Raw genomic sequence first — 17622 nt, forward strand, 5'->3', positions numbered from 1 at the left:
TTAAAATTATCAATTTAACACAATCAATCCCCCTAATTAGCATGCCCTAATCCTCCGATGGCCCCAGCCACCAAGCCGCCGCCTCATCTCCATCTCTTCTCTCCCGGTGACACACACAAACAGCGCCGCTGCCTGTAAGACCCTAGGTGCGGAGACATGCCTCGAGGTGTGAAGCCACAGACCGCGGTCGCCGAAATCGAAGGGGTGGCGTCTGGATTGGCGATCTGGATTGGGGATCTAGACCGCGGTCGCCGAAATCGGAGGCAGGCGCAACCTCACCGGGAGTGTGCGTATGTTACAGAGGGAAGGTGTGAGGCGAGAGAAGGAAGACGACGACGTCGTCAACGTCAGTGAGGAAGAAGGGGGTGGCGCCTCTATGTGGAGGGAGAGAGAAGGGAGAAGCTGGGGGTTTTGGGGGTGGCCTCGCTAGGAGTGTAGTTCTGCGCATGGGGGTTTGTGGGGGTGAAGAAGCTTTGGGGTGGCGCGAATTTCCTGCTGGCTGTCGATGGAGATGAGAAATCGATTAGCGGCAGCCCTAATTTCGATGTGGGGGTTCCTCGTCGCCGTTGATGTCGGAGAGGTGTTCCTCGTCGGAGAAGCAGGGGGCGGCTCCAGATCTGGAAGGGTGGAGGTGGCGGTTGAGTAGAGGTGGGGGTTGAACGGAGCTGTTCCCGTCGCGGTTGATGTCGGAGAGGCCTCGCCGGAGAAGTAGGGGGCGGCTCCAGATCTGGAAGGATGGAGGTGGCGGTTGAGTGGAGGTGGGGGTTGAACGGCGCTGTAAAACAATTCCGGCGAGTCGGCGATTGCTGGAGAAGAAGACCCAAATTTCTTCTTTTTATTTTTTTATTTTTTTTAATTATATTCACGAAACGACGTCGTTTTGGATGTTGTAATGTAACAACAAAACGACGTCGTATTCCTACATCGGAAAATCGTCCACGTCAACAAAATCCGATAGCCACATCACCACCGATCAAGGTGGTGGTCAACGCATGTGCAATTTGCAATCAAATTGAAAGGTGATGTATTATGAGGCTAATTTTTAAGGTCATGTGCAATATGCAAATTTGAAAATAGTTCGTGTATTTTCCGGCTATTAACCCATTATAAATCTTTAAAAGTTCAGGATTGAAATCGAGATATTAACGATGACTATAGTCAATATACACTAGTATTTTGACATATATAATTAATTTAGCATTGTATTATATGGAAAATACGACTGGGATCAAATTATATTGACTATTGAGGAAACATTATTAATTATTAATTCATTTACCCTTTTTCTAACAAAAAATAGACTTTACGTATATATTTTGAGGGAGGCAACAAACTTAAAATATGAATTCACGAGAAAACAAGAGGCGAAAATGAGTTGCTGTGGACACGTGCGAAATGCCACGTGGATAAAGGGAGGCAAAAGCAGAAATGAAAAAGAAAGTAAAGAAAATGAGAAGAAAAAAACTAAATTCCGCAGTCACGTGCTCTGCTTTATTTTCTTCTTCTTTAAAACTCAGCCTCCTATTTTTGTTCCCACAAAACTGCCCTTCTCCTCATCTCTCTCTCTTTCTCTCTCTACATATACATACATATAAATTCCCACACACACCTACACACACTCTCTCTTCCTTCGCCCCGCCTCTTCGAAACACAGCTGCAACTCTCTGTTTCTCGCTCATCATCGAATCAGGTGAGTGCCTCCAGCTCGGAAACGGGTCAACTCTAGGGCTCTTTGATTTCTTATTTCACTTCACCTGCTCATGCGTCTAATTAGGTTTTCTTGTCACCGTCTGAGTTCATCGCGTGCGTCTCTCGTGGTCTTTCTTTTTGTTTGTTTTTTTTTATATATTTTTTGGGGGGATTTTCCTCCGGAATTTCCGAATCTCTAGCTCCTCGATTTATCCTTCGAAGTTGATTTTTGCGTTAAAAATATGCACGTTTTGTTTCCCTAGGATTGGGGTAGATATGTTTCTATTCGTTTAAAGATTTACTGCCGTTTCTTTTATTGACGCCGAGCAGTGTGATTTACTTGTGTTCGCTAAATTTAAAATTCTATATCACTCGCTGATTGGTGGTGTGTTGCCTTGTTCTTGAATGGTAAACGTTGAAATGTTAGTTGGGCATCTTGTGCTACCGATTCTGTATTTGTTGGATGTTCTTGTTTGTGTTTGGGTTCAGTAAATGTGCTAAATCCAGTTCTTGTGCGTTGCTTTATTTTGTTCAAATTGTAATTGCGAAATCATGGGCTTGGGCATATGTGGTTTTCTTTTCTTGATGGTAAAATGCTCTGAATCCTTTACTTATGTGTTGCTTTCATTTGTTTAAATTGCAGTTGTGAAGTCTTGGATGTGATTATTCGTTATCTGGGGCTTAATCACGGGTAAATTCGAGTACTCATCTAAAAGAGGGTTTTATTGTTTAAGAATAAAAGATTTGGAGGTCAAGGTCTCATGAGAATTGTCAGGGGAATGCAGAAATTGATTCGTGCTGAACAGAGCTTAGTGGGCTGGAAGAACAAATCACTTACCCGTGGAATTGGTGTGACTGCTCCCAAGGCCAGAACACGTGACAAACTGAAACCTTTAGCTGTTTATCTCTAAGTTGGGTAAAATTAAGGGAATAAAAGTGTCTCCTTGGGTTCTCGGAGAAGAGGGTAAGTATGACTCGGATTTTAGTGCAGCGAGGTTCTTCTGGTTCATCATCGTCATCTAACCAAAACAGATCAGCAACATCATCGACATCAGCGCCTAGTCCGTCGTCTTCTTCAGCTTCTCCGCAGCCACAAGCTACTGGCACCGCACAAGTTATTCCAACAGTAAAGGATGAAAATTTGGTAGAAGTGCAAGAGCAGAATGTACTGGATGAGTTGTCAGATCATTGTGCTGCTTCAGACAACAAAAGTGAGGATCTTTCTCAGGGAAGTTTGAACAGCGACCGGCAAGGTGAAAAATTGGTAGAGGATGAGATAGTGCACAATGATGATAGTGTCAGTTCTGGAAATTTGGTTAAGGGGTTTGCAGGGTTGTCAGTGGTGAAGGAGGAAACTGATGCAATGGTTGAAAGTTCATTCCAGAAGGTCCCTGGCAGTTCATATCCACCACCACCTCCTGTACCACCTCCAAAGCCTTCTTCAGTGAACTCCATATCTAGGAGATCTCCATCTGCAGACCCAAATGCAATGCGAATAGGGCCATCTAGGAGACCTGCTGCTGTCTTGCCTGGTGTATCGAGCAGGTCATCGCCAACTGGATCTCGCCCATCTTCACCTCGTTCTCATTGCGAAGGTGAAGGATATAACAGTGCTGATGAGCAGAGTCCAAACTATAGTCCATGCTATGATGATGCAGTGAGTTTTTTTTGAGGTTCAGCTTTTTCGAACAATGTTGTTTCATTTATACATGCTGCATCCTTGAGTTATACTATTAGACCTTTATAGAAATCAAATTAAGCAGCTATGTACAAGTCATTGATTTGCTTGGTATTGTTTTTACTCTTGCACGGTTGAATTAATCTGGTGGTCCAGGTATTTATGTGTTATAACTTGCTAAAGAATCTTAGTTCATGGACCAGAGTAGTGTGATAACCATTTCTTTTATCTGATACAGGAAAGAGAACACCAGTTTGAGATTGATTTAAGGCGAGTGAAAGGCTTGGAAGTGAGAAAAATGCTAGAGGATGGGAACTGCCTTTTTCGTGCTGTTGCAGATCAAGTATATGGTGATTCAGAATTATATGATTTGGTTAGGCAGATGTGCATTGACTATATGGTAATTTTCTGATTTTCTTAAATTTTCACAAGTAAATCCCTCTTGTGTTTGCGGTCAGTACATGTCACCTAACAAAAGAAAGTATTTGCTAATGAACTTTGGCTGACAACGCACTCAGTTGTACAGGCAAAGAAGAAGTAATCCTAATATTTCTTGTTGTTACTTTTTTACAAATCTTTAACAGACTATGCTGCTTGCAATTTCTCTGGTAATTTCACATTTAAAATGTCCATGCATTTGTAAACGATTTGTCCATTATTTTTTTTTTCCAACTTCCATGAAAGGCACATGCAAAAAGAATGAGTAGATCTTGCTTACATGCTAAGGATCTTTTTTTCTTAAAAACATATTATCTTTGGTCAGATATTTTCTGAAGTGCTCTTGGTGACTTATCATGTAAGTAGATTGGTATAAGTATGTGCATCTACTTACTTTGCTCATTATATATATTTTGCATCTAGTCTTACATTACATGTGTAAACACTCCCACCTTATACATCTGAATCTTTATTTAAAAGACTATTAACTTATCAGAGACCTTTTATGGGCCTTTAAAGATACCTTTGTTGATCGATTGGCACTATGTCGAACTCAATTATTTCTGGAGTTGGGATTTTCAAATCAATTTAACTTTCTGTTTTGGTTATTGATATGCTCTGTTGGGACAACTACAACACATTGATGACAGAAGATATGGAAAACATATACTGGGCTATGATAGTAGAACTTAAAAAAACACATGGGTTATTACTTGAATTATTATGACTGACTCTATGAACTTTTCATAGTTCATATTGCACTTTGTAAGTGAGTTTATAGTTAGCCAAATTAAGTGAATAGTATATGGTACAGTAATGTGGAATGAACAAAACACTATAAGTTTAAGATTGAGAATTCAAATGCAGTGAGGTTATCTCTACAGTTATGCCATTCAAATTATGTTTGATAATTTGGTGCTCTATCATTACTTTTAATGATATGATTTTGAGCAAAATAATTAGCATACGATGTATTTGTTTGGGTTGTTCCTGTTAAGAATGTAATGATAAATATCTGTTATGATTTTCATGCGTATTATAATTATAAACCTTATGTAATTAAACTTTTTTTTTATAGTTTTTTTTGTGTCATGAGAAAAAGGGTAGGCATCTTTTCCAGATGTTCTCTTCATGCATTCACCATATGATGTTCAATTTCTATTGCTGTAGGAGCGGGAAAGAGATCATTTCTCACAGTTCATAACAGAAGGTTTTACTTCCTATTGCAAGAGGAAGAGAAGAGATAAGGTACATATAATCTTGGAAGTTTTCTTCCTTAGCCCTCCCTTTCTTTCTTGTATGATAGAAACTGAAAATGTTACTCAGAAAAATAGTACTATATGATAAATTCTATTTCCTAATGATTTCATTCACCAATAACAAAAAATAAAGTCCCCTAACATGTTTTGCCACTTCATCTACAAATATTGCTGTCCTCGAGTCGAGGAATGAGATTCATCACATTGTTTTTTCACTGAGATTTAGCCAATTCTTCTTTTTGAAACATGAGCTTCAGAATGAGATCAAGTTAGAGCTGATAATTTCTTAGAAATTGAGCACTCGAAGCTCGAGGAAACTTACGAGTCTCTATCAAGGAGGAACTGGCTTTTCATGTTCTCGTAAATGTTATGATTTGAAATTATAAAGAACTAAGTCATTTTATTTATTGTATATCTATTAATAATTGTTTGACCCAACTCTAAAAACCTTGAGTCCCAAACTCTAAAGAGAACCAACAGGGTAAAAGAGAAGGATCCAATCCCAAGTGGTTGTGATTCTAATTTGGGGCTTATTCTTTTGTTTGCAGGTCTATGGAAATAATGTTGAGATTCAGGCTTTATCAGAAATGTACAACCGGCCTATACACATATATTCTTACAGCACAGGTGCTTTATATGCATATAATGATTTTTGAGTCGGAGCTTTCTATGTTATTTCTCTTGTTAGTCTGCCGATTAAATCACTATATGTGTGATGCAGAACCTATAAATATATTCCACGGAACTTACAATACCGACACGCCTCCAATACGGCTAAGCTACCACCACGGAAATCACTACAACTCTCTTGTTGATCCACGTAGGCTGACCATTGGTGCTGGGCTTGGATTTAGCTCCCTTCAAGGGGTAAGTGCATCTGTTTTAGAACATCCTTGGCGTCCAAAGTTCTCATCCATATTCTTATGCTTGCCACTTTTGGTGTTAATAATCTGACAGACGGACATTGATAAGGGTAAGGTAAAAGCAGCAATAAAAGCTCAACAGGATCAACAAATCGATAATGTAAGTAATGTAACATCTCTAAAGAATGAATAATAATCTCTACTCCAAAACTCATGTCAGATTTGTTCCTGTTGGTAGGCACTTCTTGCTGAGGGGCGCTTCTACTCCGATCTTGAGCTGACCGAGAAGGAAATAGAACGCATGGTGATGGAAGCTTCAAGGGCAGAGTATCTAGCCGATGACAAGTTCAAGCAACAAGTCGGTCCAAGGGAGTCCTCGACTTCTAGAGCTGAGCCCTCATCTTCTGCAGCAAGTGAGTGCTTACATTGCCACGCATTTGCTGAAAAGCGTAAGACAATTCTAGGAATTATTTGCAAGTAGCTGAACTTGTTTAACGTCGTTGACTTGTCAGGATCATCAGGAAGCGACGCCAGGCAGGAAGAAGGGCGCGATCAGGGGTCGGCCGGCTCAGTTCTGAGTGGCAGCATGCAGGTGCTGTTGTCTATGGGGTTTAGCTACCTGCAGGTGATCGAGGCATATAGCATTTTTGGTGACGATGTCGATTCCATGATCTGTTACCTAATAGAAATGAGCAGCAGCGGCAGAAATAAAGGCAAAGCAACGGAGAAATAAGAATCAGCAGAGCCTTAGTCAAGACTCTTTCATTCTCATTTACCAGCTTGTAGAATTTTGAACTCTCTCCATTTTATGTTACTTTTATATGAGAAATACTCGACTACAAAATTGGTATCTGTTTTCTTGCATGTTGAAGAGTCTTGTTCTTTGTTTTTTTAGTATGCTTCTATCGATTCATGTTGTGTGTGTTTGCTATTTGTCAAATTGGGTTTGGTTGCGTTTCGATCTCGTATATTATTTGATTGATATAGTATATGTTGGCATGTTGTGTTCTTTTTGGATATTGGTGAATTAAAATACAACGAGATTGAAATGTAATCTGTTTGGCTGCGATTGGAATCGGAATTGAGACTGGTTAGTTTGAATATCGATGAAGGAAATACTATGAGATTGGGATGTGAACGTTTCAATTGTTAGCATGAATGGTAAAATGTGATTTGATGCACCAACTTTGAGTAATATGTAAGAATAAAATATTATTATTAAAAGTTAAATTGAATGTTATGGGAGAATGGAGATGGGTTTAATCATTGTTGTACCAAGAAAATAGATGGTAATCATATATAGTCCTAAAAAGCGAAAATACTTCATTCGTCCCATTATAAATGTTCAATTATTTTTAGGTACGAAGATTAAGAAATGTGTAGAAAATAGATAAAATGGATTGATGAAAATTATTTAAATATTAAATATAGAGAAAATATATTGCTAAAAATGGAATTGAACATTGGGACATTCTATGATGGAAAATAGGACATTTGTAATGAGAGATAATTGGATGAAAGAGAAAACCCAAATCGAAATAAATTTTGAGATGAAATGACTAATATGCCCCTAGTAATAGGAAGAAGGAGAAAACTCAAATCGAAATAAATATTAGATTGAAATGACTAATATGCCCCTAGGCCGAGTTAACAAAAAAAAGGCGAGCAATCTGAATATAAGCGGCGAGTTGAGATAAACTATTCTCCACAAGAGTTTTGAGTTAGTTCTGCTGAAAAAAATAATTTAGGGCTCTCTCTCTCTACAGACGCAAGGAGGAGTGAGATAGAGCCTGAAACGATGTCGCAGAACGGGAAATTGATGCCCAATCTCGACGAGAAGACCACCAAAGTCCTCAACCTGACGGTGCTGCAGCGGATCGATCCATTCGTCGAGGAGATTCTCATCACCGCCGCCCACGTCACCTTCTACGAATTTAACATCGACACTAGCCAATGGGTACGCTGTCTCTATTCGTTAATCCAGCAGGAATTTAGCTGTTGAATTTGATAATTCGTTTAGGGGTTTTGTGTTGTTAATTTTGGGGATTGTGAATGTTGGTTGGCAGAGTCGGAAGGATGTGGAAGGTTCGCTTTTTGTCGTGAAAAGGTGAGGGCGTTCATTGCTTCACTTATCTCTTTTCTGTACTTCCTTTTTCTGATTTCGGGGGAGATTGATTTCTTAGGGTATTTGGAGAAAATTGTGGGATTTTTTATGTCGGCCGGGATATTTTGTGAGAAATTTGCATTACATTTCTGCGTGTGATTTGATATCTGGGGTTTTTGTTTGTTCAGGAATACCCAGCCAAGGTTCCAGTTTATAGTAATGAACAGACGGAATACTGGTTAGTTACTCATTTCCTTTCATTCTGTATAATTACTTGGGGTACTGATGGGGGTTTTGGCTCTTTCAAAAAGTATCTTTAGTCTTGCTTTTAGGTTGTATGCTTAGATAGCACTAAGCTTTTGGATGAATAATAAATTGGACTAATCTACTTGGTATGCCTATTTGGCTTTTCAGAATAAGAGCTCTCAATATCATGCTACACATAAGTGCTTGATAGATCTCTTCATTTACATGATCCAGTGGACCTATACAGTTCTGCTAAATAATCTTGTTAAAAACATCCAATTGTTTTAGGCATGTCATTGCTATCTTTGGATGTTAAATGTTTAAGGCCTGTCATTTCTGTTTCAAGCAGATAATCTAGTGGAGAATCTCTTGGGAGATTTCGAGTATGAAGTCCAGGTTCCGTATCTTTTGTATCGAAATGCTTCCCAAGAAGTGAATGGAATATGGTTTTACAATGCACGTGAATGTGAAGAGGTTGCAAATCTATTTAGCAGGTATTTGATCAAGTATTTGTTACTGTTTTTGTTTGCATCTATCTAACTGTTTATTTTTAGTTATATGGTAATTAAGGTCTATGGATTGTCTTATGATGATGTGTCGTCACTACCTTGGAGTTCAGTGGCACTGGGTCTCATGTGTGCACTTTCTTGATGGTATTGAAACAGTAGCTTATTTCCTGTACAATTGTTTGGATAGTGTAAAAAATGAGAAGATATTAGGTATTGATTTAGGAGCATGTTATTGTAAAATGCCATTTCAAGATTGTGGGCTCTTTACTATGGAAGGTTTGCTTTATATTTATGTTTGCATGAGAAATACATTCTGTGATGCTGATGCTTTTTGCATTAGTCAAGGCAAAGGTTTCTGGTCTCATGTTGGCATGTCGCGCATGATCCTCTGGCTGACTCTTTCGATCGTTTACATTTCAATAAATTTGATAGCAAAACAAAGCACGAGTCAAATGAACATTGCTGAAGCTTAGTTGTACATTTCAATAAATTTGATAGCAAAACAAAACACGAGTCAAATGAACATTGCTGAAGCTTAGTTGTATACTTGTAAAAACTACCTTTTCTTCATATTTGTCCCTTTTCAGACCATCCAGTGCTCTTGAGATCTTTTGTTTCGATAATAGCATAGAATTAATACTTTTTTAAGCAAAAAATCCATGTCTTTATCATCATCTTAATGCTCTGTTTCCTTTTTCTAGGATACTTAATGCATATTCCAAGGTGCCTACAAAGTCCAAAGTATCTTCTGTGAAAAGGTAATTATTTTCTATCTGTTTAATTCTTATTGACCATAGAGGTTCACTTCTGGTATTTTTGAGATTTGATTATCTTGGCTACATCATGATCAGTCTGACTGCTATTTCACAAGAATCAATCGTGCTGTTAGGTGTAGCTAATTAATTTCCACTCACAAATTATTTGGATTTCCATGCTAAAAATAGATATACTCCTTACCTAATTTTATTTATTTTCTTCTCAGTGAATTCGAAGAACTAGAAGCAGTTCCAACACTCGCTGTAATGGATGGTCCCTTAGAGCCAACATCTTCTATTGCTAATGCAACAGAGGTTTCTGATGATCCTTCTTTTATAAACTTCTTCAGTGTACGTTTTCTTTATCTTTTTAAATTCCTGATTGAGAATTAGGCAGAAGGTTAGACTTAAAGATCACCATTCTAAGCATATTTCCTTTTGCCATGTTTCTAACCGTGAAATTCTGTAGATCAATTAGTTAGTTAAGAGACAGATAGATGCACTTATCAATGAGATGTTTGAGTTAGAGAAAGGTGGAATACCCTGTTGTCGTGATTTCAAATTAGTCTCTTTAGAATATTTTTCCATTATTCTACTTCCTTTGGTCAACATAAGTTAGTATCAACAATCGCTCTGCAATGGTCCGAAAATGGGAGTTATAATTTTTTTTATCTACAATCAGGTAATGCAAATACAGTTGAGTCTTTCTGATGGTTAATTCTGCATATTATTACTTAAATGATTAATGTTCAAATTATTTATTCAGTTCCTGTATCAGTAGTGGTTTACCAAATGGTTATTGAAATGATCCATGTGTTGAAATGTATTGAGATAAACTTGATCATAGAAATTATAAATTTGCAGAATGCTATGAACATAGGAGCTGCTCCAAATACAGCAATTTCTGGACAGCCTTTCAACCCCTCTGCAACCGTTATTCCTTCATCCATTCCACAGAATGTTTCTCTGCCCACTTTGACAACTGCTCAGCCACCATCTAATTTATCTGCTTCTACACCTATAATGTCTATTCTTGAGAATACAGAACGTACTACAACACAGCGTTCAGCTGATCTGGTGAAACCATCGACATTTTTCAGCCCTCCTCCCACCTCTGCTGGACTGGTTATTCCTCCCGTGTCATCAGCAATGCCAACTGCACCTCCATTGAATCCTCCAGGAAATCTACAGAGACCTTATGGTGCACCATTACTCCAGCCATTTCCGCCACCAACACCCCCACCATCACTCACTCCAACTGCTCCTACACCAAATTATGGGCCACCTGTCAGCAGAGAAAAAGTTCGGGATGCACTTCAATTGCTTGTTCAGGTATGATATTACGATTCATGAAATCTCTTTTAATTTGCAAAATTCTTCCATGTGACTGAGCCCCTTGCTTCTAGATATTAGCACCCTTGTACATATATATCTTGTAGCAAATTCTTGCGGTATTGTCATCGAGACTATTGTTATGAGTAGTCTGCAGGCGAAGCTCTGTGCTTATAATGATCTTTGCTGAGACAAGTGCGTTTTAACTGTGCATGTATTTGTGCTCATAGGACAATCAATTCATCGACATGGTCTACCGAGCAATGCTTAGTGCAAACCAACAATCGTGATAAGTCCGGAGGTTGCTGCTCGAGTTTCCATTTCCTGCCTCAACTCTCAGTAGGAGGAAAATGTATAAGTCGCTGTTCATTATGTAGTTTTGCTACGAACCATAAATGTTCCTATGCAGTCCTTGTATAGAGTTTGCATTAATTCATAGTTGGTTTTACATTTTGCCATTTCCTTGATATATATCATCTTGTTTCCACATTTTGGTTATTACCTTTGTTAGCTCCGGAAAATCATTTTCGACTAAAAGTCATAAATTTCACGTACTTTCAAAACCTTAAAAATAGAGATGTTTGGACCATTTGGCGTTCGTAAGATTTTCAGCAAAATGAAAGTTAATTTCAATCTCATTTAAACAGAATAGCAGAAAAAAATATCTGCTCCATCCACATCTAAACAAAAATATTCAGCATACAATTACATGGGAGCTCCTGATTCCGTTGAGTACGATGGCGGTCTAAACAAAATTTTTTCTACATTAGTCTATCCCCTAAAACAAACGATTGAGGGACGAATTAACGAGAGATGTGAAACATGCTGAATTGCTTAAAGATGTGAACGAGTGAGCAGGCGCTGCAGGTCCATCCGAGATCTATGCTGCGTTAATCAAACTACGGAAGGGGGGCTGCCGGGACTAACCAAATTCTTTGTGAGAGAACAGTTAAGCTGTCTTCACTTTGCGGGAGGTGGGGCGACGAAATAGACTGATCAGATCATCAAGACCCTGCGGGAATACGGATTCAAATTGAGACTCCAATTCTAAACATACATAGCTGACATGATATGCAAACAAAATTAGTTAAAGCCATTGTTTTCATTTTAACATGTCACATTTGAGGCCTTATTTGTATCAGATGTCTTCCTTTATAAAAGATATATGAAGTGTGGGTGGAAAATGACGAGGCTGACTTACCCTTGTAGTTATAACCAAAAAACTAAATAGAGTAATAAGATAAGACCCGAGAACCAGCAGCAAAAGTAAGTCGAAAGTCACACTTGCGACCTGCAACAAAAGGAGAGTAGTTATTGTCTGTTGATTTCACACAAAAAGGAAAGAATTCCTCTGGACAAGGTAAAATATAATGCAGGGACTGGGACCATTGCATATAAAGTGAACTAGGATGCCAATCATGCCATTCACACAACACGACCATAAAGGCTATGTTTGACTTAGGGTAGGGTAGAAATTCCCGATAAATAAGGCAAAGCCCGCTGACCGTTAATTTCAGAAATTACCCTACTATCAACTTACCTCAAAAAAATATCCATATACTATCAATAATATCCCGATAATTACCCTACGTTCAATTTTTTATCCTAATCTAACCTCCTATTTAATAGTGCAAAGCCCGCTGAACGTTAATTTCAGAAATTAAAGGTTCTATGTTGATGCCACATCAGCAGTCAGTAGAAATTAACAGCTCCATAGTGAAAATAGCGGAGGTTATATTAGAAAAAAAATTCAAAAGTACTTGTATTATTGGATACTATTGATAGTATAAGATATTTTCTGTGATACGTTTTTGGGTTATTTTGGATAATTTAGCCTAAAACCAATTACCATCAAAGTTAGGACATATAGAATGGCAACCGATGTTCTTTTGCTCGCGACATAACCTCGAAAGAGAATAGCTAAACAAGAATATAGAAAAGATAGTTCCAAAGCGGCGCCTCTGAAGTTTTTATCAGATATTTATTCTGGATATGAAAGAGCAAGTGAGATTCAGAATTTCAGATTGTACCTGATAGATATGTAATCTGCCGCTTGTTGAGTCATAAAAAGTGAACATCCCATCAAGTACTTCGTGTTGCACTCTCACCTCAGCAGTGTGATCTTCTAATTCCTGTGGGTGAAAAATCTCACCAGTTAAAAGTGGATAAAAAATAATAATGATCACAGACATGAGATCATTTTCAGAATCCTATGAGAACGATACTAACAAACTACAATTTGGGAAGGAATATCATATGGAACAATGTAACTATGAACTGTTTTTTGAAATAGGAGAAATATACACCACCGGTTCTGATTAGTTAATGAAACAGATCTGATTAGCAACATTACTTAATCACTAGGTCTTAATAACTTATGAATAGGAAATCTTTTTCCAGATAGTATAAAATTAATTGAAAATACAGCCCCTTATAAGAAAATAGAGTGAACAAAAATTAGACCAGAGATATACCTTTTTCAGTGCCATGATAAGAGGATCATTCTTGGAAAGAAATGGAGCCACTCGGGGTGTCGTTGACAAAAATTGTAACCATGAATGTATATAAGAAGGATTTACAGATAAGCTACTATCATCTGCAAATATATCAATGTTTTTTCCCTCCTGGCCATAAATATGCCTCTGTTTATGAGAAAGAAACTTTAATTAGAAAATTGAGAATATAGTATAATTGCCACCATAGAGAAAAAATAGAATTCAAGCAAACACTAGCTACGAGGTCTTACTGCGAGACTTTCAGCAACTAATTTTGTACTTCTAGTTATTGAATCTTCATCAACAAAATGCCTGCAGAGGTGACCAGGGTTGACTAAAGAAAGATTCATACAGGAAAGAGAAGAAAGGAGTTCCAAATTCAAAGACAAAAAATAAGCGATTCTATTTCCTCGAGTTACAACCTGCTATCTGACAGACCTCCAGCACTTTCTAGAAAATCAGGTGCGACAGAAAGCTCGGACAGTGTTGCGGCAGTAACTCTCAGCCTCGAAAATTGTTCGTGCTCCCATGCAACCTAGAATTTTAAACAGCTTGAACATATAAAACCTAGAAAGTTGATGAATAGAGAACAATGAAACAGATCAAAGAAATATATTTGTTTTCATATTTTAAAGATGAAAGACGAGCCTCTTGTGTCATATTGCTTACTGAAACAAACAGTTTAACTCATAAGAAAGCACAAAACAACTAATGTTGACCCACCACATAAAACCCACAGTTCACATGTACTATGTTAACACATGTTGCTTACTGAAACAAAACAGTTTAACTCATACGAAAGCACAAAACAACTAATGTTGACCCACCACATAAAACCCACAGTTCACATGTACTATGTTAACAGAGAGAAATGCTTTTACTCTTATCTTTCTCAATCTCATGTCAATAGTTATACCAACAAGACACTGTTGGTTGGTTTTTTATTTAGGTACTGGCCAACCAATGGCACTTGAATATACATCTTTGCAGGAAAAATAAGTGGGGGTAAATGAACTCAATCCATTTTGTTCCAGAACTTTCATGATATATTTTCAAGAATAGAACTTTTGTGATGTATTAATGCTTCATTAGATATAGACATTTTATCTTTGCACCAAATAAGTCCCACTTTTACCTAGAAATAGAATAACCACAAGTTTAAGAGATAAGAGTAGGCAATTCAGAAGTATGGTCAATTTTGTATGAAGGCTATACTCCAAAATACAATGTTATCCCATCTATAGACAACTATAAATTCAGAAGTCCTTCAAGTATAAGCATTGGAAAAATAAAGTTCTAAAGGTGCAAGTGAAATGATCAGCCATACATATGGAAATTTCAAGAATCCTCAAGCAACCATGAAAAAAGGATAAAAGCATACTTTATCTTAGAATACTACAAACTAATTGTTAGATCATTGTCCAAATAAACAAAAGGGTAGTCAAATAGAATTCACATATATAACATTTTCAGCACTTTAAATATGTCGAGGAATTACTCCATTAATGAAATTCTAAGGTGAACTAGAAGATAAGCCAAATTTTAAATCTCACATTCTGGATCTGATGTTACCTACCCGAGGATTAGAAATGTTAATCTTCTTGTGCTTCAGCCCAACTTTAAGCCCAAGTTCTTCAGACACACTAGAGAAACCCTGCAACAATGCATTTGTAAATACTGCAGGAATCACTTGAGCAAAGAACAACTGTCTGAAGACAATCACGTCTTTTTTCACAAAAGACCTCTTAGGGCTTACCTCAAAGATTTGTTTGATGTAGACATTGTCTGGAGGCTTAGACACATGGATCCATAACTCATCACGGATAGAACCAATGCTATTCAAGCAAATAGAATAATCAATAGTCTCACGCAAGCGTTGATCCAAACTATGAAGCCACTATAACAGAAAGGGAAAATGTCAGAATATTATAACAATGATCCAAGTATATAAAAAGGGAAAATTTCCTTTGAAAGAATAAGCACCTTATGTGTCCCATTGTAGTTATAAGGCCCTCCAGATGTCAGCGCAAAGAGTATATTATACCTTCCTCTTGTCTTAGGATTTGAATATAAAATTGAAAACAATCTAGCTACTTCTAGGAGTGCCACAACACCACTTCCATTGCTGTCACTTCCGACAGATAATCCCTGTTAGCATTGAGATGCATAAGATGCTGGGCTGCCAACAATAATTAGATTTAGGTAGGAAAGAGATTTACTGGTGCAGCCCCAAATGTATCATATGATGCCACAACAGCTATGGTAGGAAGTTGATTTGAATCTCCATCAGCTCTCAGTCCCGGCAGCCAACCCTGAAAAAGTAAAATATTTGAAAAACTTACAAATAAGTTGAAGTCATAGAGGTAGATGAGCTCAATGACACATCAAAGTAGCCACCAAATTCACTAAATAATGTGAACTTTTTAACATAATATTACCGTAGATACCCCAATAGAAAATAGAAGGCAAAACTAGAACCTGAATATTTGCTATAGTTGGAGACACAATTTTCTTAGGTTCAGGGGCAGCAACAACAAGCTTGTATCTGAAACATTTTAGTAAAGGAATCAGCTACAATAAGATTATTTGAGAAGGACTCCCAAACAAATATATCAACTAACCCGCCAGTTGTGGCAGTAGCCAGCTGACCAGTAGCATCATTCTTCTTGACATCAGCAAGGACAGCACTGACATGGTCGTCCTCAAAACCGAAGTACACAGGATACTGTAAATGATAATTATAATCAGGTGACAAACAGTAAAAGCTAATTTCTGAAAATGAGAAATTAATTTATACAATCATATGATCAACTAGAAAATAAGCCATGAACATGTTAGCCAGAAGCTAAGCATATGATGGACAACATCATCGCTTTTCAGATACAAATTCTGTTGTGTGCACAGACTAGACCAGACCAAGACTTCATTTCCTTCTACTGAATGAAGAAGTTGGGAGTAAAAAAATAACGAATTTGATCAAATAAACATAGGGTTCATAAGTACGTCAAATACTAGCTTTTCAAAGGAATAACCTATTTCACTCACAGGGATGTTTGCATGTAAAAGCAACCGTTCCAGTTCAAGCAACACTTTCTTGATGCCTACTGAAGAATCATGACCTGCTTCGTCCTTGCTATCTATGTTTTGTGGATTGAAAACCTGGGGAAGTAGAAGCAATAAACCACCTAATGGCTTCTTCTCCTCGATATATTCTGCGATGATGAGGTGCGAACAAAGGAATAGGTAAGTAGGTAACTATCGTATGATATGAAAAGAATAAACTGGAGAAGTAAACCAAAATAATACATTGTTGGTGAGGATTTTGAGAAGCACAACCAACACTAAAGCATATGTCTTAATGATTATCCATTTACACTGCTAAAAAATGGGATATCCGCCATTTAGGATTTGAAGAATTTAAGTAGATTTAGTAAAGTATGAAAAACAATATAGCTGAGCAAAACGAATTTAACTCGATTACTACTTTATGTAAAAACTAACACCCAGACCCTCCAGCTTTTCTGGAAAACACGAAAAAACGAACCTCCTTTCCCACTTGATTTCAAGTATTCAATCAACTTAATTATCCAAAACAAACAAACACATACAATAATTCGGAACTTCGTAACCTAGAGAATCAGTATAAACTGCTTTAAAATAAAAAGAAAAATAAGTAGAACGAAATGAAGGAAATTAGCGACCTTTGATGAAAGTGAGATTCAAGTCGCGGACGGGGAGTATAAGGACGGTGCGGGAGAGATCGGCAGCTGCACCGGCGACGGCGGAGGATGAGAAGAGAGAAGAGGCGGCGTGGTGGTTGAGGGCGGCTAGTCTGGATCCAAACGGCACGCCGGCCAGATCGTACTGCACGAGGCGGTATACATCTACGACGGCGACGGCGTCGCAGAGCTCGACGCACGCCATCACTATAATCAGCAGCGCAATCGCCGACGAGTACACCGGCTCCACCAACGCCGACTGAGATTTCGCCATTGGTAGAGGTTTTGGAGCTTTGATCTGAAAAGAGTGTGGAGTCTCAAGTCTAAATAGTCTATATATGTGTGTGAGAGATTTTTAATATTGATAGTCTTAATTATACGAGCACTCATTAGTCATTAGTATCATGTAATTTATTATCAGTAATCAATTTTACTGCTGTAGTTTGTTAAATAACTACTAATTAATTTTGGAGTTACTTTTTTAAGTTCTCTGCTGATGATAATTATGAAAAAATTACAGTATCAAAAATATTTA

General features: G+C 37.8%; 3 protein-coding genes across 5 annotated transcripts; 2 read left to right on the plus strand and 1 right to left on the minus strand.

Annotated features, from left to right (window-relative positions):
• Positions 1-1478: 1478 nt before the first annotated feature.
• Positions 1479-6791, plus strand: LOC131021423 (OVARIAN TUMOR DOMAIN-containing deubiquitinating enzyme 6-like). Of its 2 annotated transcripts, XM_057950611.1 has the most exons (10): positions 1529-1690; positions 2333-2380; positions 2475-3346; positions 3606-3767; positions 4976-5053; positions 5613-5691; positions 5786-5931; positions 6022-6087; positions 6166-6340; positions 6440-6791. In XM_057950611.1, exons 3-10 carry the CDS (start codon positions 2660-2662, stop codon positions 6658-6660), a joined length of 1614 nt encoding a protein of 537 aa, XP_057806594.1. In that variant the 5' UTR covers positions 1529-1690; positions 2333-2380; positions 2475-2659; the 3' UTR covers positions 6661-6791. The 2 variants fall into 2 exon arrangements, with proteins under 2 accessions (XP_057806601.1, XP_057806594.1); XM_057950618.1 differs by having other exon boundaries at positions 1479-1690; positions 2333-3346.
• An 804-nt stretch (positions 6792-7595) lies between these two features.
• Positions 7596-11362, plus strand: LOC131021447 (mRNA-decapping enzyme-like protein). Of its 2 annotated transcripts, none has more exons than XM_057950638.1 (8): positions 7596-7884; positions 7994-8034; positions 8220-8269; positions 8627-8771; positions 9488-9544; positions 9769-9892; positions 10406-10873; positions 11104-11362. In XM_057950638.1, the coding sequence occupies exons 1-8, from the start codon at positions 7726-7728 to the stop codon at positions 11161-11163; spliced, it is 1104 nt and encodes a 367-aa protein (XP_057806621.1). In that variant the 5' UTR covers positions 7596-7725; the 3' UTR covers positions 11164-11362. The 2 variants fall into 2 exon arrangements, with proteins under 2 accessions (XP_057806621.1, XP_057806630.1); XM_057950647.1 differs by having other exon boundaries at positions 9769-9856.
• Positions 11363-11511: 149 nt separating this feature from the next.
• On the minus strand, positions 11512-17428 carry LOC131021438 (uncharacterized). The gene is made up of 14 exons (XM_057950626.1): positions 17070-17428; positions 16414-16580; positions 15990-16093; positions 15847-15913; positions 15588-15680; positions 15352-15516; positions 15125-15265; positions 14945-15022; positions 13791-13903; positions 13620-13680; positions 13348-13515; positions 12904-13005; positions 12075-12164; positions 11512-11885 (listed from the first exon to the last, which is right to left on the minus strand). The coding sequence occupies exons 1-14, from the start codon at positions 17359-17361 to the stop codon at positions 11823-11825; spliced, it is 1704 nt and encodes a 567-aa protein (XP_057806609.1). The 5' UTR covers positions 17362-17428; the 3' UTR covers positions 11512-11822.
• Positions 17429-17622: the final 194 nt, after the last annotated feature.

Source organism: Salvia miltiorrhiza, chromosome 1 (assembly GCF_028751815.1).
Source record: "Salvia miltiorrhiza cultivar Shanhuang (shh) chromosome 1, IMPLAD_Smil_shh, whole genome shotgun sequence".
NCBI classification, from domain to species: domain Eukaryota; kingdom Viridiplantae; phylum Streptophyta; class Magnoliopsida; order Lamiales; family Lamiaceae; genus Salvia; species Salvia miltiorrhiza.

Bases quoted from the DNA above. Each gene is read 5' to 3' on its own strand.
- LOC131021438 (XM_057950626.1), bottom strand. From the start codon at position 17,361: ATGGCGAAATCTCAGTCGGCGTTGGTGGAGCCGGTGTACTCGTCGGCG. The intron at 15,681-15,846 runs GTTCTAGTTTTG...TTACTTTTTCAG, and splicing joins CAACTATAGCAAATATTCAG to GGTTGGCTGCCGGGACTGAG. The intron at 12,165-12,903 runs GTACAATCTGAA...CTTTTGTTGCAG, and splicing joins GCAGATTACATATCTATCAG to GTCGCAAGTGTGACTTTCGA.
- LOC131021423 (XM_057950618.1), top strand. From the start codon at position 2,660: ATGACTCGGATTTTAGTGCAGCGAGGTTCTTCTGGTTCATCATCGTCA. The intron at 3,347-3,605 runs GTGAGTTTTTTT...TATCTGATACAG, and splicing joins GTCCATGCTATGATGATGCA to GAAAGAGAACACCAGTTTGA. The intron at 5,054-5,612 runs GTACATATAATC...TTTTGTTTGCAG, and splicing joins AGAGGAAGAGAAGAGATAAG to GTCTATGGAAATAATGTTGA.
- LOC131021447 (XM_057950638.1), top strand. From the start codon at position 7,726: ATGTCGCAGAACGGGAAATTGATGCCCAATCTCGACGAGAAGACCACC. The intron at 9,893-10,405 runs GTACGTTTTCTT...ATAAATTTGCAG, and splicing joins CTTTTATAAACTTCTTCAGT to AATGCTATGAACATAGGAGC. The intron at 10,874-11,103 runs GTATGATATTAC...TTGTGCTCATAG, and splicing joins CACTTCAATTGCTTGTTCAG to GACAATCAATTCATCGACAT.